The 23118-nt window shown below is 49.5% G+C and overlaps 1 protein-coding gene across 1 annotated transcript in view; it reads left to right on the top strand.

Moving 5' to 3' along the window:
• The first annotated feature begins 14251 nt into the window (after positions 1-14251).
• The window catches only part of C8H8orf74 (chromosome 8 C8orf74 homolog), a 30400-nt gene continuing 21533 nt past the window's right edge, over positions 14252-23118 (top strand). The window contains exons 1-2 of the mRNA XM_015144763.3: positions 14252-14337; positions 18229-18421. Of these exons, the coding sequence (XP_015000249.1) occupies positions 14290-14337; positions 18229-18421 (241 nt within the window). The 5' untranslated portion in view covers positions 14252-14289. The remainder of the gene's footprint in view (positions 14338-18228; positions 18422-23118) is intronic.

Raw genomic sequence — 23118 nt, 5'->3', positions numbered from 1 at the left:
CCTGTGCCTGCCTAGGGACAGAAGGAAGCGGCCAGTGATGGGGAGAGACTGAGGATGCAGGAGGGAGGGGACAATGCAGGTCCTAAAAAGGTGAGAGGAGGAGCCACAGCTTGTCACTGGGGCCTAGTTCCCGGGACCGGTATGTAAACCCAGCCACGGGGCATTTACGCACTGAGTAAGAACTACAGTGGGCTCCATATCACCTGGCACAGCCCAGGACAATGCAGCCTCTGGACCGTCACTTCCTCGGCTGTTCTCAAGGGAATTCTGCCACCACAGCCCCTCCTAGGGATGGGCTGGTTTTCCACAAACTGCCGCTGCCAGGCCATCATTCTCACACGTGGGCACAGCCCCTCCTTCCTTCAAAGGGCACACCCCCCTGTCAGGTTCCACCACCATTGGCAGCTCCTTGCTGCTGTTGTCCTCGGACCTCATGGACTCACTCCCTCATTCATGAGGAGTTTGGCACCTGGCCGTGCAGAATCTCCCTTTCCACTTTAGAAATGCCACTGTTCCTTGATGCCCCTATGTCTGTGTGGCACCCAGCCCACAACCTGGCCTCAGATCCCCTCAACCCAACACCCTCCATCCACACTCCAGCTCACCAACTCACTCCCCATCCGTTCCCCAGGCTTTATCACGCAGATGTGACCAGCTCTAGAAGCCTGAACTCAAAGAGCTCAGTCTCAGGCCACTATCTCCTACGCGTACAGCTCTCTCCTCTCCCGCTCTCAGCACAGGACTGCCCGGTAGCCTTTCAGCCATGCTGCTCCCGTGCTTTCTCCTGCTTCCCGGCTCTACCAAGGCTCTCTGCCTAGCCCCACTCTCATGGGACACACTTCACACACTCTCTTGCAGATCAATGCAACGACCTACCTTCCTCTCCTCCACTGCACTAGTTGGAAGCTTCTGGAAGAATTTGCTCACTTCTGTGGATTTAAGTTACTTCAAATTCACGGTCTCAGCATTAACTGAGACTTTGATTCATTTCCTCCATGTTTTTCTCATTCCCTGGTTCAGTCTTCGATGCTCTTTTCAAGGTTTCTCTCATTCTCTGGTCAGGTCCAGCCCTCACAGTTGCTACTCCAAATCTTCACCAGCTTCCCCGAGTCACCGTCTCCATGGACCTTTGGGCAGGATAATAGGAGGTGAGCTATTATTAACATTGTTCCTCTGCTAGTTGCAGAGGAATAGCAAATCTCCCTGAAAGAAGCTGCTCTGTGTCCTGTTATAGTTCTGTCTCTATGATTACCTTTACCCAGACACCACAGTAAGCAACATTCTGCAGTCACGTGAGCTCACATTGACTTCAACAGGAAATCCACCAAGTCTTTACTGCAGAGCTGAGGTGGCTGCTGTGGTTGAATTAGGAGTTTTGTCTTCTTGTTGCCATCTGGATTCTTCGCTTTCCTCCCCCTCCGCACCCCTCTTTACTCCTGGATGGGAAAGATGCTCATTTTTCTCCTCCTTACTTTTGAGAAAGCTCCCAGCTGCAGGCAGCCAGGCCATTCATGAGTGGCCTCTACAGGGCGCCATCAATGGGGGTGTGGCTCACAGTACCCCTCGGAGCTCCCCGCTGTGTCCCCACAGGACACAGCTCCCCAAGTGTCTGATCTCTAAGGCCAAACCAATCCTGGAATGAGTGGCAGGGCTTTAGAACAATGCTTCTAGAAGGAATTGCAGCTAACAGTGAGTTGTGGGCAGTTTGTTACCTACACAAAATGGGATAAGGACAGACATCGTGGGTATGCATTGAGAAACTTAGAACAATTTGACTTTGTGGTGATATCCAAGTGCAAGGACGCTTGGCTCACATTTTGTGTGTCTAATACATTTTTAATAATTCCTTTCATTGTATTCTTTTAAGTACTGACCGACAATAGATTCACCATTTTTAAACCCAACAAATAGGTTCTTCTTTCCCAGGCGTCATTGGAGAAGCACATATCTGCCCTGGGAGCCATCATATCTTTCCCCTTTCTTTGGAGGGAGCCACCAACCTGGCTCACACCTTTACAAGGCTGGCACCCACACTGCAGTCGGCTTCGGCTCCCATAACACAGGACCACAGACCGGGGGCTTAGATAGCAGAAACGTATTTCCTCACAGTTCTGGAGTCTGGAAGTCCGACTTTAGGGTGTTGGCAGGGCTGGTTTCTCCGGGAACCTCGCTCCTGTCCTGTAGACGGCCGTCTTCTCCCTGTGTCCTCACATGGCTGTCCTTCTGTGAGTGTCTGTTTCCTAATCTCCTCTCTTTGTAAGGACATCAGTCCTATGGGATTAGGGCCCTTCCCATATGACCTCATTTTACCTTATTTACTTCGTTAAAGACTCTGTCTCCAAATACAGTCACATTCTGAGGAATGGGGGTTAGGACTCCAACATGTAAGTTTGGGAGGACATGATTCCCCCCTCACACCATGAGTTCACACACTCAGGGCCCTCGTCCTCCCAGCTTTTCATCCTCTCTGTGTGACTCCCACAGTCCCCAGCAGCTCAGCTCTCCCCTTTCAACAGAACCACAGATAAGAGCGGACTCGAGAACCTGGGCTCATTTCCGAAGTGCCCGACCAGTTGTAACCTGGTAAACCCCCAAGGCTGCTGCTCGCCAAATTACTATCATCAGGGGATTCTTTCTTTCATTAATTCAACAAATATGGATCTGGTTTTTGCTTATGTGTCTGATACTGTTCTAGGCACAAGAGATACCAAATAAACATGCAGTGCTCTCACGGGCTAAGGTTCTGGGTCTCCAGTTCTTCCTTTCACCTCTCAGGCTCCCAGGATCGCTCCCTCCTTTCCAAAGACTGCTTCAGGCCAACCCTCCCCAGCCACTGACCTCCCAGCCACGGCCTCCCCTCCAGGAGAGGCCTTGACCGGAACTCCTCCAGCCAGTGTGCCAGCTCTCCCAGGCATACAGAGGACAGGTTTTGATGAAATTAAGTTTCCATGTGGGTCTGAGTACTGCAGGGCCACTCTTGGAATCACTGGTGTCCTGTTCTCTACAGATGAACTTCCAAACCTCTGTAGACCCACCCCCGCCTCCACAGTGACTTCATCTCTGCTCTGTTTTGTAAAGTGGAAATCAGACTGAGGTCTCTCTCTTTTCAGAGATTCAGGTAAACAGGCTCCAGCCCCATCTTACTGGATAGGGAACTTGGCATCTCTCCACAGATCCCTGGGGGCATTTGGGGGTTAACGCTTTCACCTAGTTAGAACCAAGTCTGGTTTACTATGGCCAAATTTCTCGTCTATCATCTGTTGGGATTAGGAAAGGCAGCTGAGGTTAGCTCACAGCCCTGCAACGGAGGACCTTTGGGGGTGACCAGTATGCAGCCCTGCACACCAAGCCCTCAGGCTCAACCCTCCGTACATTGAGGAGTGTCCTGGTAGCATCTTCCCTGAAACTCCCTACTGCCTCCACTTCACTCTTGCCTCCAACCTCTTCACTAAGAGCCCTAACTCCCCACCTCTCCTACCCTCCTAGTGTCCTGCCACATCTCTTTTCCAACCAACATTTCCTTATCTCCAGGCAGAAGGTTGATGCCACTGTGGCAGAGGGTGTTGGCTGTCCATGTGACTTCTCTACCTCCTTCCTGACTGGAGAAGCTACTTCTGTCCAGATATTGGAGGCTCACCCCTTCTTACATAGAGCCCTGAGCCAGCACTGGCTCCAGGAATCACCCACAGCCATCCTTCCCCAACCAAAGAAGCTATTAAAAACAAACTAAAAACCAAAGCTATTAAAACAAGCCATTAAAAAGAAACTATTAAAAACAAAAGACTCTCGCCGGGGTGCATGCCCTAGTGCTAAAGCTCACTTCCACACTGCACTTTCCCACACTAAAGTGAGGGTGGTGCTAGGGATGGCTCCTCTCAACCTCCCCCCACCGCCCACCTCTTTGCCCACCTCACCATTGGTCCCATCACCCTCCCACTTGCCCTGACTCCAGACACAGTGATTCCCCAGCCAGCCCCAGGTAGCTCATCTCCTCTCTCTCTGCCAGACCCTCAGTCCCCAGTTAGTCCTGCTCTATGTCAGGTGCAGAGTCACCTTTTGCAGCCAGCTGTCACATCTGGGGCAGGGCCCACCTCTCCTCCATCCCAGTCCCCTGAGGGTTCTGTCTTCACATTCCAGGTGCAGGCTGGTGACATGGTGTACTCCTCCCTTGTCCTGGGAGCTCTGGACACTCGCCTGGGTGCTTTCATTCGACAAATACATTGGAAGGGTCAACTCCATGCCAGGCACTGCTCTGGGCACAGGTCCCCGCAGGGAGCAAAGCCAGGACCCTGCTTTCCTAAGTAACACCCTAGTGGGGAAGACAGACACAAAGTAAACCAGTCCAGGGCAAGGGGTACCCTGCTGGGGAGGAGGATGAAGCTGGATGGGGAGGTGAGAGGAAGGGGAGCTTTTGCAGAGGCGTGCTGGGAGGATGCAATCTGAGGATGTGACATTGGATGAAGGCTTGGCCAAAGTGAGCTGGCCAAGCAAGCACCAGTGTTCTGGACAGGAGAAAAAGGCACAAATGCATGAGCAGGAGCACGCCCACAGCATGGAAAGTCCAGCAGTGGGGATTCAGCAGAGGAGATCACACCAGATGGTGCCGGAAGTCAGGGCAGCGTCATATAAGCCCTCACAGGCCATCTCTGTAGCTCATGCTCTTAGCAGTGTGGCTACTGTTAAGGGCTCAATAAACATTTGTTGAGTGAGTGAATGAATGAACGCCTGCTTTGAAGCATGCTTAGGTTGACTGTGTCCTGAAAATGGCCTTTCTGGACTGTTTATCTTCCCCTTGCCACCTCCAGGGGCCTGGGCTTATGGTAACCTGGGAGCAAGGCCTATGTTCTGGCTGCTCCTTCCCCAGAGAAATGAAGGTTGCCGACCTGTCTAACAAGCTGCGAGCTCACAAGTCCAAATTGATGTTCTGAGAAAGTGTCCACCATGGGGTAGACTCGAGTTTCAGCACGATGATTTGTCCCTGATGGGAGTTCCTTTTACGTTAATGAGAAGGCTTCCCAGCCCCCACCCCCATGCTCCCACCCTCCCCCAGTCCTGGAAAAGTCTCCCAAGATGACGGCCTGACTGTCCCTTTCTCAGGGATCTGAGAGGAAGTAGGAGGTGCAGCTCACATGGGTGACAAAAGGAGACATCCTGAGGCCTCAACACCCCCACTTCCTGGCTCTGGCAAATCACTTTACTTCTGTGAACGAGAGCCCCTTGCTGCCTGGGTCACCTCACAACCTCATTTGACCCAACCTGAGCCAAAGCAATTCAGGCCTATAGCACCTAGTGCAGTCATGTGGAAACCTAAGCCCAAGCAACAGCAGCTCAACCCAAATGTGGGTGCTTCCTTCTCATACATCATGGAAAGTCCAAGAGTTAAGAATCAGTGACCAGTGCAGCAAGCCTTGGCTGTCACCAGGGACCCCGGGATGGGATGCCCATTCGTGTGCTTGCAACATGACTGCCAGAGCTCCAGCAATCATCCCAGCATTCCCTGCTGTAGGAAAGAAAGGGATAAAGGGTAAATGGGCTTCCCAAAGCCCAGAAAAGCTGTCAAGGATCATGTCACATGACTAGTCCAATCTGCAAGGGAGGCACCGAAATGTCCTTTTTTTTTTTAACAGTGTACATTGCTGTTGGCACCGCCCCACACGCACACAAAATGGGAATTCTCTTGTAAAAGGACTAGGAGAGAACAATACTGGATGGATCACAAGCAGTGTCTGCCACAATCCACCCTCTGGAGTGACCCTTCAGCCATAAACATCTTTTTCATATTCACCTACAATTGGCCCTTCCACTAAGGAATAGACAGGGTCTCTGGGAAGGCTCTCCTCTCTATCAAGTCTAGATGTGGTCCTTGTAGTTCTAAAAAGTCAAAATCGAAGAGTCTGTGCCTAGCATGTCCCACACACAATGGCAGAAAAGGAAGGGAACTGTAGTAAAAACTTCCTTCAAGAAAAGAGAACTGGCCAGGCATGGTGGCTCACACCTGTAATCCCCACACTTTTGGAGGCCAAGGCAGGCAGATCAACTGAGGTCAGGAGTTTGAAACCAGCCTGGTAAAAACCCCATCTCTACTAAAACTACAAAAATTAGCTGGTCATGGTGGCAGGTGCCTGTAATCCCAGCTACTTGGGAGGCTGAGGCAGGAGAATCGCTTAAACCTGAGACGCAGAAATTACAGTGAGTGGAGATTACACCACTGCACTCCAGCCTGAATGACAGAGTCAGACTCCATTTCAAAAACCAAAACAACAACAACTATTAAAAAAAAGAGAGAGAGAGAGAGAATAATGGGAAACACTCAGCAGTCACAGCAGTCACTGGGCCATGACAATTATCAAATACTCTTGAACAGAAACAATGAGGGATCTCTGTCTTGGCAATGGATTACATTCTTTGGTTAAAACCAACCTGGCCAATTTGGCTCCAGCTTCTGGGTGAATCTCCCTTAAGCATTAGTCCTCCATTGCTTTTTCTCTGGAAGGTTCCTCTTGGTCTATTATAAAGCTAGCCCGGTCTTCCTAGTTTTGTCTCAGAAGAGTGTTTGGGAGGATAACCTTCTTTATAAATGCACAGCTTTTAAAGCTTACCTCTTATTCATTTGGGTTTCAAGGTTCTCAAATAGTTTCAGAGATTTAAGAGTTAAAGGATGTTGAGGGTCAGGTTGGGCTTTCTATAGTGAAATGGTTCTCTCAAAACTTAGTTCACTTTAGTTGTAATTGCTTCCAGTTGATTTCATGCAAGTAACACGTGGAACCAAAGATCTTATCCAGGCATAATTTTTAGGGCTGAAGCTGCTTGTCTTTTACTTATTGGACATAGCCACTGTGCAATCCCCCATTCCCTAGCACTTAAAATATAGCTACCACCTTGAGGTAATTTCTAAACCAATAAGCTCAAGCTAGAAGGTTAAAGCCTATCTTTGCCAGAAGACCATTGCTTTGTCTGATGAGATAGCTCCTTTATCCCACTGTGGCTGCCATTTTGAAATCACTACTTACACATTGTTCAATTTGGGCTATAGAAGCAGCTGGGCTGCGTTGATCCTGCAGGACTCCAAATTGTAGTGTTCTCCTCTGTACACTTATGTTTATAGCAGCTTATGCACAATAGCTAAAAGGTAGAAGCAACCCAAGTGTCCGTTGATGGAGAGGTGGATAAACATAATGTGGTAAATACGTACAATGAAATATCATCCAACCTTTAAAAAGTAGACAATTCTGACACATGCCACAGCATGGATGAACCTTGAAGACATGATACTAAGTGAAATAAGCCAGTCACAAAAGGACAAATGCTGCATGATGTGTGAGTACTGCAAGCACTCACTTATATGAGGTCCCTTTTATAAGTAGTCACATTTATACAGACAGAAAGTAAAATGGGAATTGCCAGAGAATTGGGAGTTAGTGTTCAATGGGTACAGAGTTCTAGTTTGGGAAAATGAAAAGAGCTCTGAAGATGGGTGATGGTGATGGTTGCACAACAATGTGAACGTACTTAATGCTATAACACAGCACATGTAAAATGGTTTAAATGGTACATTTTATGCTATATTTATTTTGTCACAATTTTTAAAAGTCATCTTAAACAACATATGAACAACAAAAATTGTAGTGATTTCAGTCAATATAGATTACAGATCACAGGTAGAGGATGTGTCTTCTAGAAAAGCAGTATTTGGCCAGGCATGGTAGCTCGTACCTGTAATTTCAACACTTTGGGAGGCTGAGGTGGGAGGATCACATTAACCCAGGAGCTCCAGACCAGCCTAGGCAACAAAGTGAGACCTCATCTCCACAAAAAACAGAAAATTTAAAAACATCAGCCAGGTTTGGTGTCATGCTTGTGTGGTCCCAGCTACATGGAAGGCTGAGGCAGGAGGATTGTTTGAGTCCAGGAGGTTCAGGCTGCAGTGAGCCATAATTGCACTACTGCACTCTAGCCTGGACAACAGAGCAAGATCTTGTCAAAAAAAAAGAAAGAAAGAAAGGAAGGAAGGAAGGAAGGAAGGAAGGAAGGAAGGAAGGATTTCTATCTATTTCTGCTTGCAGACTGTCCCACCCTAGTCCAAATTTATTTATCTGTCTCTGAACTTAACTGCTAGCAATCTGGATTCTTCCTACCATATTCTGCAATGCTACAGCCTTGGTTAGTGTGTGGTACATGATCCAAGGTACAGCAGGTGACACAGTTTTTAAAAATGTTTTCAAATTCATCACAAGGTCACTAGCTTTTAGTCTGTAATGTTTGATATATTAATATTTCTCTACCTACCTTCTTCATTCAGTCCCTGTCAAATATTAGCTTCTTTCACTTATGGCACCCCACTTCTGGTACCATAGTCATAAGTTAGGAGATGTTAGAGCTGTGAGTACCATGACTTAAGTATGGTGGCTTAAACATGAAAGGGTTAGTTTTTGTCATCTGATGAGAAGTCCAGGTATAGTCACTGCTGGTATTGGCTCAGTGTCCCATGGTGTCAAGGTCAAGTCCTCTCTGATTAGATTGGTCTTTTCCCTTATGATCCTAAATATGTGCTGAGGCCTCAGCCATAGTGCCCATGTCCCAAGTAGGAAGAGAAGCAGAAAAAAAGGCAAAAATGTGTGTCCCAGCTGGGAATACTCTTCCTAAAAATCTCTCCTGATATTCCACCTAAGAAGTCCTGCTTATATTGGGAGTAATTTTATCATAGGACCACTCCTAGCCAAAATAGAGGCTGAGGAAGGTAGCTTTTGGCTGAGCCTATTGCTCTACCTGCCTCTCCTCCACAAACTATCAGGGTCCATTAGGAAGACAAAAGTAGAGAGTAAATATTGGAGGACATAAGCATTCTTTGTATCTTCACTAAAGAAACTCAGGTTCGGCCGGGCGCGGTGGCTCAAGCCTGTAATCCCAGCACTTTGGGAGGCTGAGATGGGGGGATCACGAGGTCAGGAGATCGAGACCATCCAGCTAACACGGTGAAACTCCGTCTCTACTAAAAAGTACAAAAAACTAGCCGGGCGAGGTGGTGGGCATCCGTAGTCCCAGCTACTCAGGAGGCTGAGGCAGGAGAATGGTGTGAACCCGGGAGGCGGAGCTTGCAGTGAGCTGAGATCCTGTCACTGCACTCCAGCCTGGGTGACAGAGCGAGACTCTGTTTAAAAAAAAAAAAAAAAAGAAAAGAAACTCAGGTTCTTTTGACACCATAAGCCAACATTTCCCAGCTGATCTGTCCACTGTCCTATTAGACTGCTTTCACCTTTTCCTTGGTCATTCTTAGTAGATAGAAATATTTTATGTATTTCCTTTAAATTTAAATATGTTGTATTTGTAAACAAAAAGTTACTTGTAAATAAAAAGTTACTTGTGCCATATAAGTCCCTTAGGGCAGTATATCAACTAGGGTCCTCCAGAGAAGAAAGCCCAGTGGGATGGATAGATTGATAGATTGTAGAAAGATAGATGATTGACAGATAGTAGTTAATTGATGGATAGATAATTGATAGATAATAGTTAATTGAATGTTAGATGCCAGATAGATAGATGATATAGATAGATGATAGAAAGACAGATGATAGATGATTGATAGAAAATAGATAATTGATGGATAGATGATTGATACGTAGGTAGATAGACTGTAGATAGATAGGTAATAGATGATGGACAGATAATAGATACATAGATGGATGATAGATGATGGATAGGTAGATAGATGATAAATGATGGATAGGCAGGTAGATAGATAGATAATAGATAATTAGGAGATTTATTTTAAGGAACTGAATTGGCTTGTATGATCACCTTAGCTGGCAAGTCCAAAATCTGTAGGGCAAGCTTGCAGGCTGGAAGCTCAGGATGAAGTTGATGCAACAATCTTGAGGCAGAAATGTTTCTTTTTCATGAAATCTCAAATTTTTAAGGCCTCCTTTGAGGCAGAATTTTTTTTTCCAGGAAACCTCAATTTTTGTAAGGCCTCCAATCAATTGAAGGGCTGGAAAAAATTGAGGTTTCCTGAAAAAGAAATATTTCTGCCTCAAGACTTCAGCCTTACTCACAATATTGTGAGCAATCTCCTTAACTTAAACTCAACTCATTATAGATGTTTACCACATCTGTAAAATACCTTCACAGCAACATCTTGATTCATGTTTAATTAAATTCCTGGGTATGACAGCCCAGTCACATTGACACATGCAACTGACCATCACAGGCAGGTAACATGATACAGATGAAGCAGCACTAATACCAGATCAGAGGCTTCAGTTAGAATCCTGACTTGATACCTGACTACTGATGCCCCCTTTGTTTCTCTGAACCTCATTCTGTTATCTGGAAAAGTTGAGGGCTTGGGCGAAAGGATCTATGTGCTCGCTTCCAGATGGAATACTTTCAGATAATGTGACCATCCCAATATACCTTCTTATACTTCCAGCATCCAAGCTCACGTCTTAGCAGGGGCTCAATGATGATGACAATGAAGATGATAAAAACCGTATTGACGACGATAATAATGATAGAGAATAAAAAGGGAAAAATTAAGGTCAAATCTTGCATGCAACCAAGGATAGTCAAAAATCCTTATTGTATAGATGATTCTTGTAGCTTGAAGCAAGTGGTGAAGTAAACTCTGCTTTAGCACTAACTAGAAGCCTAAATGTCAAGCCCTACCTGGAAAACTCCTGAATCCTGCATCAGGGTTGATAGTATGGCCAATTGCTAAGATTAAGTGATTTTTGCACAAGATATTTAACCCCTCTATGCTCAATTTCATCACATATCAAATGGGAATGTTAATAATTATATTCATCTTATAGAACTGTTGCAAGGATTAAAAGAGATAATGTATCTGAAGCTCTTGAAATAGAAATATCTACTAACAAAAAACACTCTTCACTGTTGTTTTGTAACTCTGTGAGGTTTTTATTTCATTTTTATTACCAAACAGTCCGTTAGGGTAGGTAAACTGAGATCCAAATATTCATCCCACACACAGTAAATGGGAAAAGACACCACAGATGCCACTAAGCTCAAGCCTGCCAGGCCATGTGACTTTTGCATGGCTCTCAGGAGAGATTTGAGAATGCCCATGTTTCTTTAGCAAGAGAACATTGGATGTGGCCAAAATGAGTCAAGAACATAGGTGGGCTCTGTCCATAACCAGTTGTTGCCATCGACATCACTTTGTGATTCTTTTGATTATTCACCAGTAAACTTGTACTGAGTCCCAGTCACCATCCAGGCCTGCAGTGGGCACCAGGGCTCCAGACGTGACTAAGACATTGTCCATGCCCTTGCAGGACCAGCAGGCTATAGGGGGAAGCCACCATTCAATCAATACACAAAGCGCAATGTCGTGAGAGCCATGACAGAAATGAGCACAGCCATGCAACACACAATTGTGCCTACTATGTGCCAGGTATGTACAGCGATAAATAACACAGTGATAGATAAAACAACATGCCCTCTTTGTCTTACAATCCAGGAGAAAGCAGCATTAAAACAATCATCTACATGAAATGAAAAAATTACAACGTGCAAAGTGCTACCGGGGGTGCATTTAGTGCTACAAGAGCACATGACAGGGACTCAGGAAAGATTTCCTTGAAAAAGGGATGATTAAGCTGAGACATGAAAAACCAGAAAGAGTTATCTAGATAGCAAGGGAAGAAAGAGCATTCCAGGGAGAGAGGACAGCAGGCAAAGTCCTGGAGGGAGTGTGGGTGAAGCCAAGGCCAGTGGGCGAGAGGCCAGTGTGGGCTGGAGAAGAAAGAAGGTCACACAAGGCTGGACAGCCACATGAAGGCCTTGGGGCTTATGAATGAGCAGCCATGGAAGGTTTGGATGAAAGAAATTAACATAGTCTAGTTTCATATACGCATGTATCTGTGTGTGTAGAGAAAGGGGAGAAGGTGTAATTTACATAAAATAAAATTCAGAGATCTGAAGTGAGACGTATATATACCAGGGTAACCACCTCCTGAAACACGATGCCACACAGCAGCACCCTATCGAGTGCTCTTGTCAATACCAGTCCATAATTAGATTTTTTTTTTAGTTACCTCTGGCAACAGTGTGGAGAATGGATGGTGTAGGTGTGGGGGTGGGGCTGGCAAGAAATGGCAATGAACTCTACTTGGGGTGGCAATGGGTTACAGAGAAGAGAATGGGCTCAATAAATGTTTAGGAGGCAGAGTTCCCAGAGCTTCAAGGCAGCTAGAAAGGAGTGAGGGCGAGGAGTCAAGAATGACGTCTAGTCCGTCGGGCATGGTGGCTCACACCTGTAATCCAAAAGCTTCTGGAGGCAAGGCAGGGGGATGGCTTGAGGCCAGGAGTTTGGGACCAGTCTCGGCAACATAGTGAGACCCCGACTCTACAAAAAAATTAAGAATAATTATCCAGGCATGGCAGTGGGCACCTGTAGTCCCAGACACTTGGGAGGCTGAGGCAGGAGGATCACTTGAGGCCAGGAGTTGGAGGCTGCAGTGAGCCGTATTCATGTCACTGCATGGCTTAAGCAGTGACGGGCACCTGATGAGGAGCCAGGGTTGAAGAGGGATCTGGAGGGTTTTCCAGAAGAACTAAGTTTCATAGAGGCTGTTTTGTGGTGTCAGTTAAGAGTCAGCCAGGTGAGGGGGTTTAGAAGTGCATTTAGGGAGGACCCTGAGAATGGATGAAGACCAGGCAAGCAGAACCAGGGGTCAGGAAGGCGTTCCTCACAGCCCTGTGCCGAACCTGGCCCCCGCCTGCCTTAAGCAGACCTGAGACTTCTCAGTCATGTGAGACAGCACATTTGCATTTGGCCTAAGGTCAGGCTGAGTCTCTGATAATTGCAGGAAAAAAGCACTGTACTAATACTGACTCTGAGAAAACGGAGCAGGATGGGACAGGGGATGAGAAGGGGTTCTAGGCTTGGGGTATGGAGCCCTATCCCAGCTGCATCCTGCGGAGGTCCTGGGGCCACAGACTTGGGAAGGACTCGAGTGAGGGGTTCCACCTGAGGGCCGAGGCATGGTGTCAGCCTGGGGGACACACCCAGCACTGCATTCAGGACAGCCCCTGCCAGAGGAGCCTGGACATGGAGACCCCTGTCTGACCCTGGATCGGGACTCCTGCCAGTGACACACCCCAAATGCTCAGAAGCCCCTGAGGACCCCTGGACACCGCACAGGCGGCGCAGGCCCGCAGGCATTCGTACTCTGGGGAGAGGTGTGGTGTGTCACACACCCCAAGGCGAGAAGGGGTGAATACCTCCACTGTGTAAATGTGTGAGTCATTTGCTGTGGATGGACATTGAAATCATGTGGTTGTATAAAGTCATTCAAGACTAGGTGGTCAGGAAGGGCAGTGAGGGCGCTGAAATATCACCATCATGACGGGAGGAAGGTGGGCTGGGCCTTGACAGAGTCACATGGCTGAAGGAGGAGGACGGTTCAGGGTGGCTGGAGCCTCTTCCAAGACAACCCACTGGGGAAATCGGGTGACCTGGGGAGCCAGGGGTCCTGGGCAGCTGCCCGCCAACCCTAATCAGTAGGCCCAGCTTTTCCTCACTGGGACTCTGGGCAGTGAGGCAGAGGAAGGACTTGCCTCTCAGGCGACTGGTGGGTGCCAGGGACTTCCAGGACAGAGAAAAGCAAGGCTGGCCCAGAAAAGGAGCGGACCCCTCCCAAACATCGCCTTCAGGGGCTTGGGCACTACACTTGGGGACACCCCTGAAGAGCTGTTTGCTGCACCCCAAAGCAAAGTTATGACGCCAGAAACAGGGCCATGGATGCTACAGGCCAGTGGAGGAGGTCGGGGAGGCCAGACCCTAATAGGAGGAGTCAGGGAGGACGTGGAGGCAGCAAGCAGGGGCAGTCTCTTCCGTGGAGACAAACACAGGCCTGTGGGTGGGCAGGAGGCATGAGGCTACAGTCAGAAGAACATGAGGATGATGGGCAGCATGTGTGCAGGTGTGTATGTGTGTGTGCATGCATGTGTGTGTGTGTGCGTGTGTGTACACGTGTGTACCTGTGTGTGTACCTGTGTCTATGTGTGTGCAAGTGTGTGTGTGTGTGTTTACAGGAAGCCTCAGGACGCTCACTTCCTGAAGGAGAACAGGTTACGAGGGAGAGGCAAGGGTTCCAGTCCCTGAGCAGGTGCAGGTGACGAGGCCCAGAGCATCGCAGGAGGGGCCAGGAGGAAAGAAGCCTGGGAGAAGCCATTCATGACTTAACAAAGCTGGCACTGGCCACCCCCAGGGTTCCAGAAACTCTGAGTCAGTCTGGCTCGGTCTCCTGGCAACCAGATGCAGGGGCCATGGCACTCTTAACACCCCAGGGAGTGAAAGAAGTCTTCCAATCTCAGGTGAAGGAAGAGAAAATGTGGCTTTTAAATAGAAACTGGCTCACCCTGGGCACATAAGGAGGTGGGCACTGGAAATGCCTCTTCAGGAGACCCTGGGGCAGCCACCCCGGCTGGGCACAGCACCTCTGAGGTGCTGTGATGAGATGTGCGGGCCCAAACTCCAGGCCAGGGCTGACCAGCCCCTGGACCTTGTGGGCTGTTTTTCAAGCCCACATGCAAGCCCAGAGGGGGCAGATCCTGCCTGAAGGGAACTGAGGGACTGTGCCTGCCTCCCTTGGGACCCTCAGGGCCCTGTGAGCCCCTGTGTGCAGGGAGTGTGCTGGGGGAGGCTCTGTTGCTTTCTAGGGGGTGCTGTCTGGATTAGGCAGAAGAGTGGTGGCTGTGGAAGAGGAGTCTCTGGGGGCCAAGGACATGACTCTGGGCCTCCCTCTGTCACTAAGGCCACCATGGGTCCTCCAGGTCCCTGGGATCCTCCCAGCCAGAGGACTGCTTTCCCCAGGAAAGCAACATGCCTGCGTGTGGTGGGTGGGTCTCTGCATCACCCCAAACATTTTTTTGCCACTTTCTTTAAGTGCCACTTGCTTCTCCTACATCTGCTGGTGGCCTATAAGAACTTTCTAGAAGGGCCAGATGAACTCTCCAGTAAAATAGGTTTTTACTTCTAGGCAGGGAAAAAGTTTGCCTTTTCCTCTTGGCCTGTCAGTGTATCTGAATTTTCACCAAGCAAGTCTCATTCCTTCTGCTCATTACATCACCAAGATCCCTCTAGGTCAGTCACTAACACTGTAGTATGAATTTCATTGTCAGTCACTAACACTGCAGTATGAATTTCATTGTCAGTCACTAACACTGCAGTATGAATTTCATTGTCAGTCACTAACACTGTAGTATGAATTTCATTGTCAGTCACTAACACTGTAGTATGAATTTCATTGTCAGTCACTAACACTGCATTATGAATTTCATTGTCAGTCACTAACACTGCAGTATGAATTTCATTGTCAGATCAATGCCTCTAGTGCAGCTAGTTGACAGTAGGCTGAGGAAAGTCAAATTTTATTTTAGGGAAATGGGGGAGGGATCATATTTCAGAACCTGAGGCCTGCTGGAGGTACACAAACCCTGGACTACAGTGGCCAGCATGATAACTCTTAGAGGAAGGAAAGTCCTAGAAGAAGAACAAGTCCCAGGAGCAAGAGGGAGTGCTGCCCAGAAATCAAAGCACAGCTCTTCCCAGGGGTGCGCGGGTATCTAGTTACTCTTCAGGGCTATGGAGCACCATTGTGGGGACCCCAATAGTGTCTTACCCAGAAGACATGGCTTCTTGACTCCTCAACTCCATGTCATACCCTGCAACTCCCATATCATACCCTGAAACCCCATATCATACCCTGCAACCTCGATATCATACCCTGCAGCCCCATATCATACCCTCCAACCTCCATATCATAACCCACAACTCCCATATCATACCCCACAACCCCCATATCATACCCCACAATCCCCATATCATACCCTCCAACCTCCATATCATAACCCACAACTCCCATATCATATCTCACAACCTCCATATCATACCCCACAATCCCCATATCATACCCCATAACTCCCATATCATACCCCTCAACCCCCATATCATACCCCACAACCCCTGTATCATATCCTCCAACCCCCACATCATACCCCACAACTCCCATATCATACCCTGAAACCCCGTATCATACCCTGCAACCTCGATATCATACCCTGCAGCCCCATATCATACCCTCCAACCTCCATATCATAACCCACAACTCCCATATCATACCCCACAACCCCCATATCATACCCCACAATCCCCATATCATACCCTCCAACCTCCATATCATAACCCACAACTCCCATATCATACCCCACGACCCCCATATCATACCCCACAATCCCCATATCATACCCTCCAACCTCCATATCATAACCCACAACTCCCATATCATATGCCACAACCTCCATATCATACCCCACAATCCCCATATCATACCCCATAACTCCCATATCATACCCCTCAACCCCCATATCATACCCCACAACCCCTGTATCATATCCTCCAACCCCCACATCATACCCCACAACTCCCATATCATACCCCACAACCCCTATATCATACCCCACAATCCCCATATCATACCCCGCAACCCCCATATCATACCCTACTACCCCCGTATTATACCCTCCAACCCCCACATCATACCTCACAACTCCCATATCATACCCCACAACCCCCATATCATACCCTGCAACCCCTGTGTCATACTGCACAACTCCCATGTCGTACCCCACAACCCCCATATCTTACCCCACAGCCCCCGTATCATACCCCACAACTTCCGTATCATACCCCACAACCCCCATGTCGTACCCCACAGCCCCCATATCATACCCTGCAGCCCCATATCAAACCCTCCAACCCCCATATCAAACCTTCCAACCCCCATATCATACCCCAAAACCCCCATATCACACCCTCCAACCTTCATATCATACCCTGCAACCCCCATATCATACCCCGAAACCCCATATCATATCCTGCAGTCCCCATATCACACCCTGCAACCCCCATATCACACCCTGCAACCCCCATATCATGCCCTGCAGCCCCCATATCACGCCCTGCAGCCCCCATATCACACCCTGCAGCCCCCATATCACGCCCTGCAGCCCCCATATCACACCCTGCAGCCCCCATATCACACCCTGCAGCCCCCATATCATGTCCTGCAGCCGCCATATCACGCCCTGCAGCCCCCATATCATGCCCTGCAGCCCCCATATCACACCCTGCAGCCCCCATATCACACCCTGCAGCCCCCATATCATGCCCTGCAAACCCCATATCTTGCCCTGCAGCCGCCATATCATGCCCTGCAGCCCCCATATCACGCCCTGCAAACCCCATATCATACCCTGCAGCCCCCATGTCACACCCTGCAGCCCCCATATCACGCCCTGCAAACCCCATATCACACCCTGCAGCCCCCATATCACGCCCTGCAAACCCCATATCACACCCTGCTGCACCCATATCATGCCCTGCAAACCCCATATCACACCCTGCTGCCCCCATATCATACCCTGCTGCCCCCATGTCACACCCTGCAGCCCCCATATCACGCCCTGCAAACCCCATATCACACCCTGCTACCCCCATATCATGCCCTGCAGCCCCCATATCACACCCTGCAGCCCCCATATCACGCCCTGCAGCCCCCATATCACACCCTGCAGCCCCCATATCATGCCCTGCAGCCCCCATATCACACCCTGCAGCCCCCATATCACACCCTGCAGCCCCCATATCACACCCTGCAGCCCCCATATCATGCCCTGCAAACCCCATATCTTGCCCTGCAGCCCCCATATCATGCCCTGCAGCCCTCATATCACACCCTGCAAACCCCATATCATACCCTGCAGCCCCCATGTCACACCCTGCAGCCCCCATATCACGCCCTGCAAACCCCATATCACACCCTGCAGCCCCCATATCACGCCCTGCAAACCCCATATCACACCCTGCTGCACCCATATCACACCCTGCTGCCCCCATATCATGCCCTGCAAACCCCATATCATGCCCTGCAAACCCCATATCACGCCCTGCAGCCCCCATATCACGCCCTGCAAACCCCATATCATGCCCTGCAAACCCCATATCACGCCCTGCAGCCCCCATATCACGCCCTGCAAACCCCATATCATGCCCTGCAAACCCCATATCATGCCCTGCAAACCCCATATCACGCCCTGCTGCCCCCATATCACGCCCTGCAAACCCCATATCACACCCTGCTGCCCCCATATCATGCCCTGCAAACCCCATATCATACCCTGCGATTCCCATGTCATGCTCTGCAGAGACCACAAGGTCGGGAGCGCCTGCGGAGGCTTCTGAACTGGGAGGAGTTTGACGAACAGAGAGACTCCCGGAGGAGCATCCTGCTGGACACCCTCTACGAGAGCATCATCTTTGCAGTGGGCAAAGGCTTCCCATGGGTGGAGGTGGCCCAGGTGGTCAAGTTCACGGAAGAGCTGCTAAAGGAAACCAAAGGTAAGGGGCGTCCAGGGCAGGAGTCAGCAGAGGCTGGTGGGATGGGTGGGTGCACGTAGGACTCCCCTGCCATTCACAGCCCTGGCAGCCTTGGAGGAGCCAGGGCCCCTTCCTGCCTTTCCCTGGCATTGGGCCTCCTCACACGCTTGAAAATATGGTCTGTACCCAGGCTCCCCAAACAACCTCTCTGAGTCTTCATTGGTCTGCCTGACTGTAAATCTGAACCACTCCAAGCTGTGGGCACAACAGTCAGGGTGTTTGCTTTTGGTTTGGTTTGGTTTGGTTTTGCTTAATGTAAATCAAATGTGTCACCTTCCCCGACTTAAAACCCTTCATGGACCCTGAAGGGCTGCATGTTGTTCCTGGTAGGAGATCTGGCTTTGCTGCAAGTCCCAGGGGAGTCCCGGAGCTTGCTCATGCACAGATGGGGGATGCAGTCAGGCGGGTGCACGGAAGCAGCATTGCTCCCACCCTGGCCCTGTGCTGGGTTTGCATGAGAAAAGGACCTGGTGGCATGAGGAGCTCTGGTCACTCCACCCACCTCTTGGGCAATGAAGTGCAGATTCATTCATTATGTAAATACAAGCGGCAGGCTCTCTGTGGCTGCCCTCACAGTGGTGCTTCATTCCACTGAGAACCATCCGTGGGTGCTGAAAGTAGTGGGCGGATGCTTGATGAGAAATGGGATACTTCCATGCTTTCTAAGAACCTCTCCCACAGCATCGTTCCTAGTGACAAAGAGAAAGGAATACTCTTACAGGGAAGAAGCTGACAGCTGCCTCCTTAGTCAAATGATCCAAGTGGACATTGTCAGCAAGAGGCCACACAGAGAATCCCATGTGCCTGGTCGGATGCAGCGAGAAACCAGCATCCTCCCATTATGGTTCCAACAAAGACTCACGGCCCAAATCTAATCAAGAGAAAACAGCAAATTAGGAGCATTGCTCAAAGTAGCTCTCCTGCCAGATCCAAACACTCAAAGGCCATAAGAGCCAAGGAAAGACTGATAAACCTTTCCAAACTGAAAGAGGCGAAAGGATGTGCTCAAACGTGACCTGTGGCCGTCTTTTTGCTATAAATGAGGTTATTGGGAGAACTGTGGAAACCAGAGTGAGGTCTGGGGACCCGGCGGTAGTGACACGTTCAGGGTGAGGGTCTGGATCGGATGGTCGTGATGATGAACGTTCTTGCTTTAGAAGATATACGTGAAATGATGCTTCGGTGAGGTGTGTCGGGTGGGGTACTCCTTTTAAGTGGACTGGGAAGAGTTTCTTTCTACTATTGTTGCAACTTTTCATGTAATTTATTTTGCTTTGAAATTATTTTTCAAAAAAAGTATAATAAGATTTTTTTAAAGTGAGGCACATTAGAGGTCTTCCCTGGCTTTCTGGTCATAATCTCAGTAGCTGCCAATCACACAGGCTGCACGATGCTATGTCTCTCATGCACAAGGCGCCATCCTCAAGGCAGCCATAACTCATCACTCAGTACTGCTGGCAGCATGTCAATGTCCTTCTCTAATCTCACCACTTCTGACCATCCCCAGGGCCAGTACCATTTCCACCCCTCTCTCTTGATTGGTCCACTACTTTCAAATCTTGCATTCTGCAACTGATTTACCAAACTGCGAGTGCTTTTTCAGACACACAGAATGTCCCACGGCACCTCTGTTTGAAGGCATCCAGTGCTCCCAGCCTTAGGCACACCTGGGTCAGCCTTTCTTTAATCTCTTCGGCTGCCAGGTTCTCTTCCAATTCTCTCCTGCCAGGCTGCGTTCCTACCCAGTGGTCCCAGCCTAAAGGCTAGAGCAAGACATGGCATCACTCACAGGCTGGACTCAGAGATCCTCGGGACATCTCATCCCCCTCCTGCCATCCCTAGCCCCACGGACAGGAGCCTTCAGGGTATCTCTCAGGGTCCTGCCTCCCCACTGCTCACAGCCACATGTGGGTACCAGAGTTCAATCCTGGTGTCTGAGCTCTGGAGGGGTTCGTGGCCAGAACAGACACTGACAACCAGGAAGAGGGATGTCAGCCGCAAGCAAGCAGGTGGGAAGCAAACTCTTTCAAGTCCCCATCAGAACCTTCATAGGCCAAGCCCTTGGAAAATAGTCGATGATGATGCAAACCCAACTTCAGCCCAAGATGAGGGCGCCCTGGAGCTTTCGGCACTTCTGGTTGGAGCATGCCTTACCAACACAGCACAGCTATGTCTCATGGACTCTCCAACTGAGTGCACAGAAAACTCCTCTCCCTGACTACAGGGAGCCCCTGGATGCCAACTAAGCTCTTCCAGCTTCTGCTGGCACCCCCTAAGGGACAGGGAATCCCTCCTCCTCCTGCACTTCATTCCCTACATGACCACACTCATCATTAGGAAGTTCTTCCTTGTATCTAGCCTATAGCTGTCTTCTGCCCCTCTCCAAATCTGTCTTCCAGATTCTCAGCAGCCTGTGGGCCCTGAGCATATTTATTGGGCTTCATATAATGCAACTAGTACATCTTTCCATTTGGACTAGGCATCCTAGTACCTTTTATTATTCTTTTTAAAAATTCAAATATTTACTGAAATGCTAGCTAAATTTCTGCTACATACATTTATTTAGAGCCTCCATAAATCATATATATGCCATTTTATTTATTTAACATATATTCATTATTTACCATAGTTTAGTCTTCAGATGCTGTATATAATGAGTCAAATATGCCTGTGTTTACTACCACCCATACCACATCACCTCTTTTTCTATTTTAATATGACATCCTTCCCATAGACCCTGCCCCCCACCACCTCCTAACTAACCTCTGCCACCTCTCTCGCTGCCCTCATCCAAGTAGCCTTGTGTTTTTCAGTATTAGTCTTAACATATGGTATCTGGATTCAAACACAGCAATCAGTGAGGTGGTCAGGGATGTGCCATCTCCCCTGTGCTGGTCATGATGCCCCTGTTTATATAGCCGATGAGGGCATTGGCTTTATCAGCATCAGGTACACAGACTGGCATCAGGCTGGCAGTCCACTAAAGCCCCTAACCATTTCCCCATCCTGCCCTTGTGCGATGGCGATTTCGAATGCACTTGCAGACCCTCACAGTCACCCCCACGGATGCACCTCGTTCAGACTGGCCTTCCTTTCTTTCCTCCTGAAATATTCTCCGCCTTAATCCCGGCCCATCCAGCTTAGGAGTTTCTCCTCTCACCTGCGCATCATCTGAAGAAGTGTGAGGCATGGTTGATACAAACACAGACTCGAAACAAGCTCTTAGGTGGGCTTCCCGTGCCTGAAGTTAAACTGGCTGAAAATAGACATCAGGAGGTTGGGGGTTCAGAGGGAAAATTCAGGTCCTACCTGGCCCCTTACTGGGTGCATGATCTAGGGCAAGTCTCATCCCTCTGAGCCTCTGTGAACACCTCTAGAAAAATGGGGATGCAGGATCACTCTCCTCCTGGGATTATTAGAAGGATCAAATGAGACCGTGCCTGAAAGCCCACAGCATGGCGCTCGGTGCCTGGGAAGGGCCCAGTGAGTGGCACCTTTATTTTTAGGAGACACAGGGACCTGGGAACTCGAAGGAGCAGGATGTGGTCCAGAAACCTGGCATAGTCAGGGGTCACCTGTTTCAGATCAGCCCTAGCAAGAACAAGGCCCAGTAGACACGTGCCAGGGCCCCTTCTCCTCAGCCCCTGCACTGCCCAGTGACCCTGCACTGCAGGAGATGGGGCAGGGTCAGAGGCAGGGCCAGGAAGTAATTAAAAAAAAAAAAAAAGCAAACTGCAGATTTGTTTCAGAAGTCAGGAGGGAGACAGGAGGCAAATGAGACTGTCCCAGTTCCGCCCAGGGGGTGACTGACCCACCAGGAGAGCTGGCTCCTGAGAGCCATGTCAGGCTGGCTGCAGTGCGGAGAGAGTAGGCAGCCGAGTGCAGCTGGAGCACCCCAGGATGCAGAGCCCCACGAGAGCCAGGCCTCCTGCACCTCGGCTCACCACGGTGCTGGTCAGGATGGTGCCTGCTGTCCCTGAGCCAGGAGGCTGGCCCAGGTGGTGTCCTTGTCAGCACCTGTGTTCTTACTGCCTTGCACAGGGACACTCATGAGAACGTGAACAACCCCACAGTCCCCCAGATGCAGAGGGTAGAATTCCAGCAGCACCTCCTTCCCCAGGTCCTCCTCACTGACAAACGCTGCCGTCACCTCCAGGCCCAGGCTGAGCCCTACATGTTTCTGGGGCCCCAGTTTTGCTATTTCCTAACTGTGGAACCTTGACCATTCTCTCTGTGCTTCAGGTCACTCATCTGTAAATTTGGGATAAGAACAACATACGCTTCACAGGCTTGTTGAGTTCATTTATGGCCCTGGAAAGGTGACCAGCATAGAGGAAGCCCTGAAAGTGTGCACTGGAGTCTGCCTGTATGTTACACCCACTTGCAAGGGTCTCAGGCACCCTCCTGGGCTCCACTGTCCACCGGGAACTTTAGGTCCTCTGCCTGCCCCACCTGGACGGCAGTGGCCTAGGCAGTCCTGGGGCACTGCTCATGGAAACCGCAGGCTTGCGTCCCCCGGCTTTGCTCAGTTGTTTCTGCTCCAGTTCTGCCCAACCCCAGCCCTAACCTTGATCTTCTCTGGTGACATCCAAGTGGCACTGCGCAGGTTTGGACCATAGGCTCTGAGTCACCAGCCCTTATCTATCCTCCATTCCCTC

Source organism: Macaca mulatta, chromosome 8, assembly GCF_049350105.2.
Source record: "Macaca mulatta isolate MMU2019108-1 chromosome 8, T2T-MMU8v2.0, whole genome shotgun sequence".
Taxonomy (NCBI): domain Eukaryota; kingdom Metazoa; phylum Chordata; class Mammalia; order Primates; family Cercopithecidae; genus Macaca; species Macaca mulatta.
The sequence above is the reverse complement of the archived record's forward strand: the minus strand, read 5'-3'. Positions and strand labels throughout refer to the sequence as shown.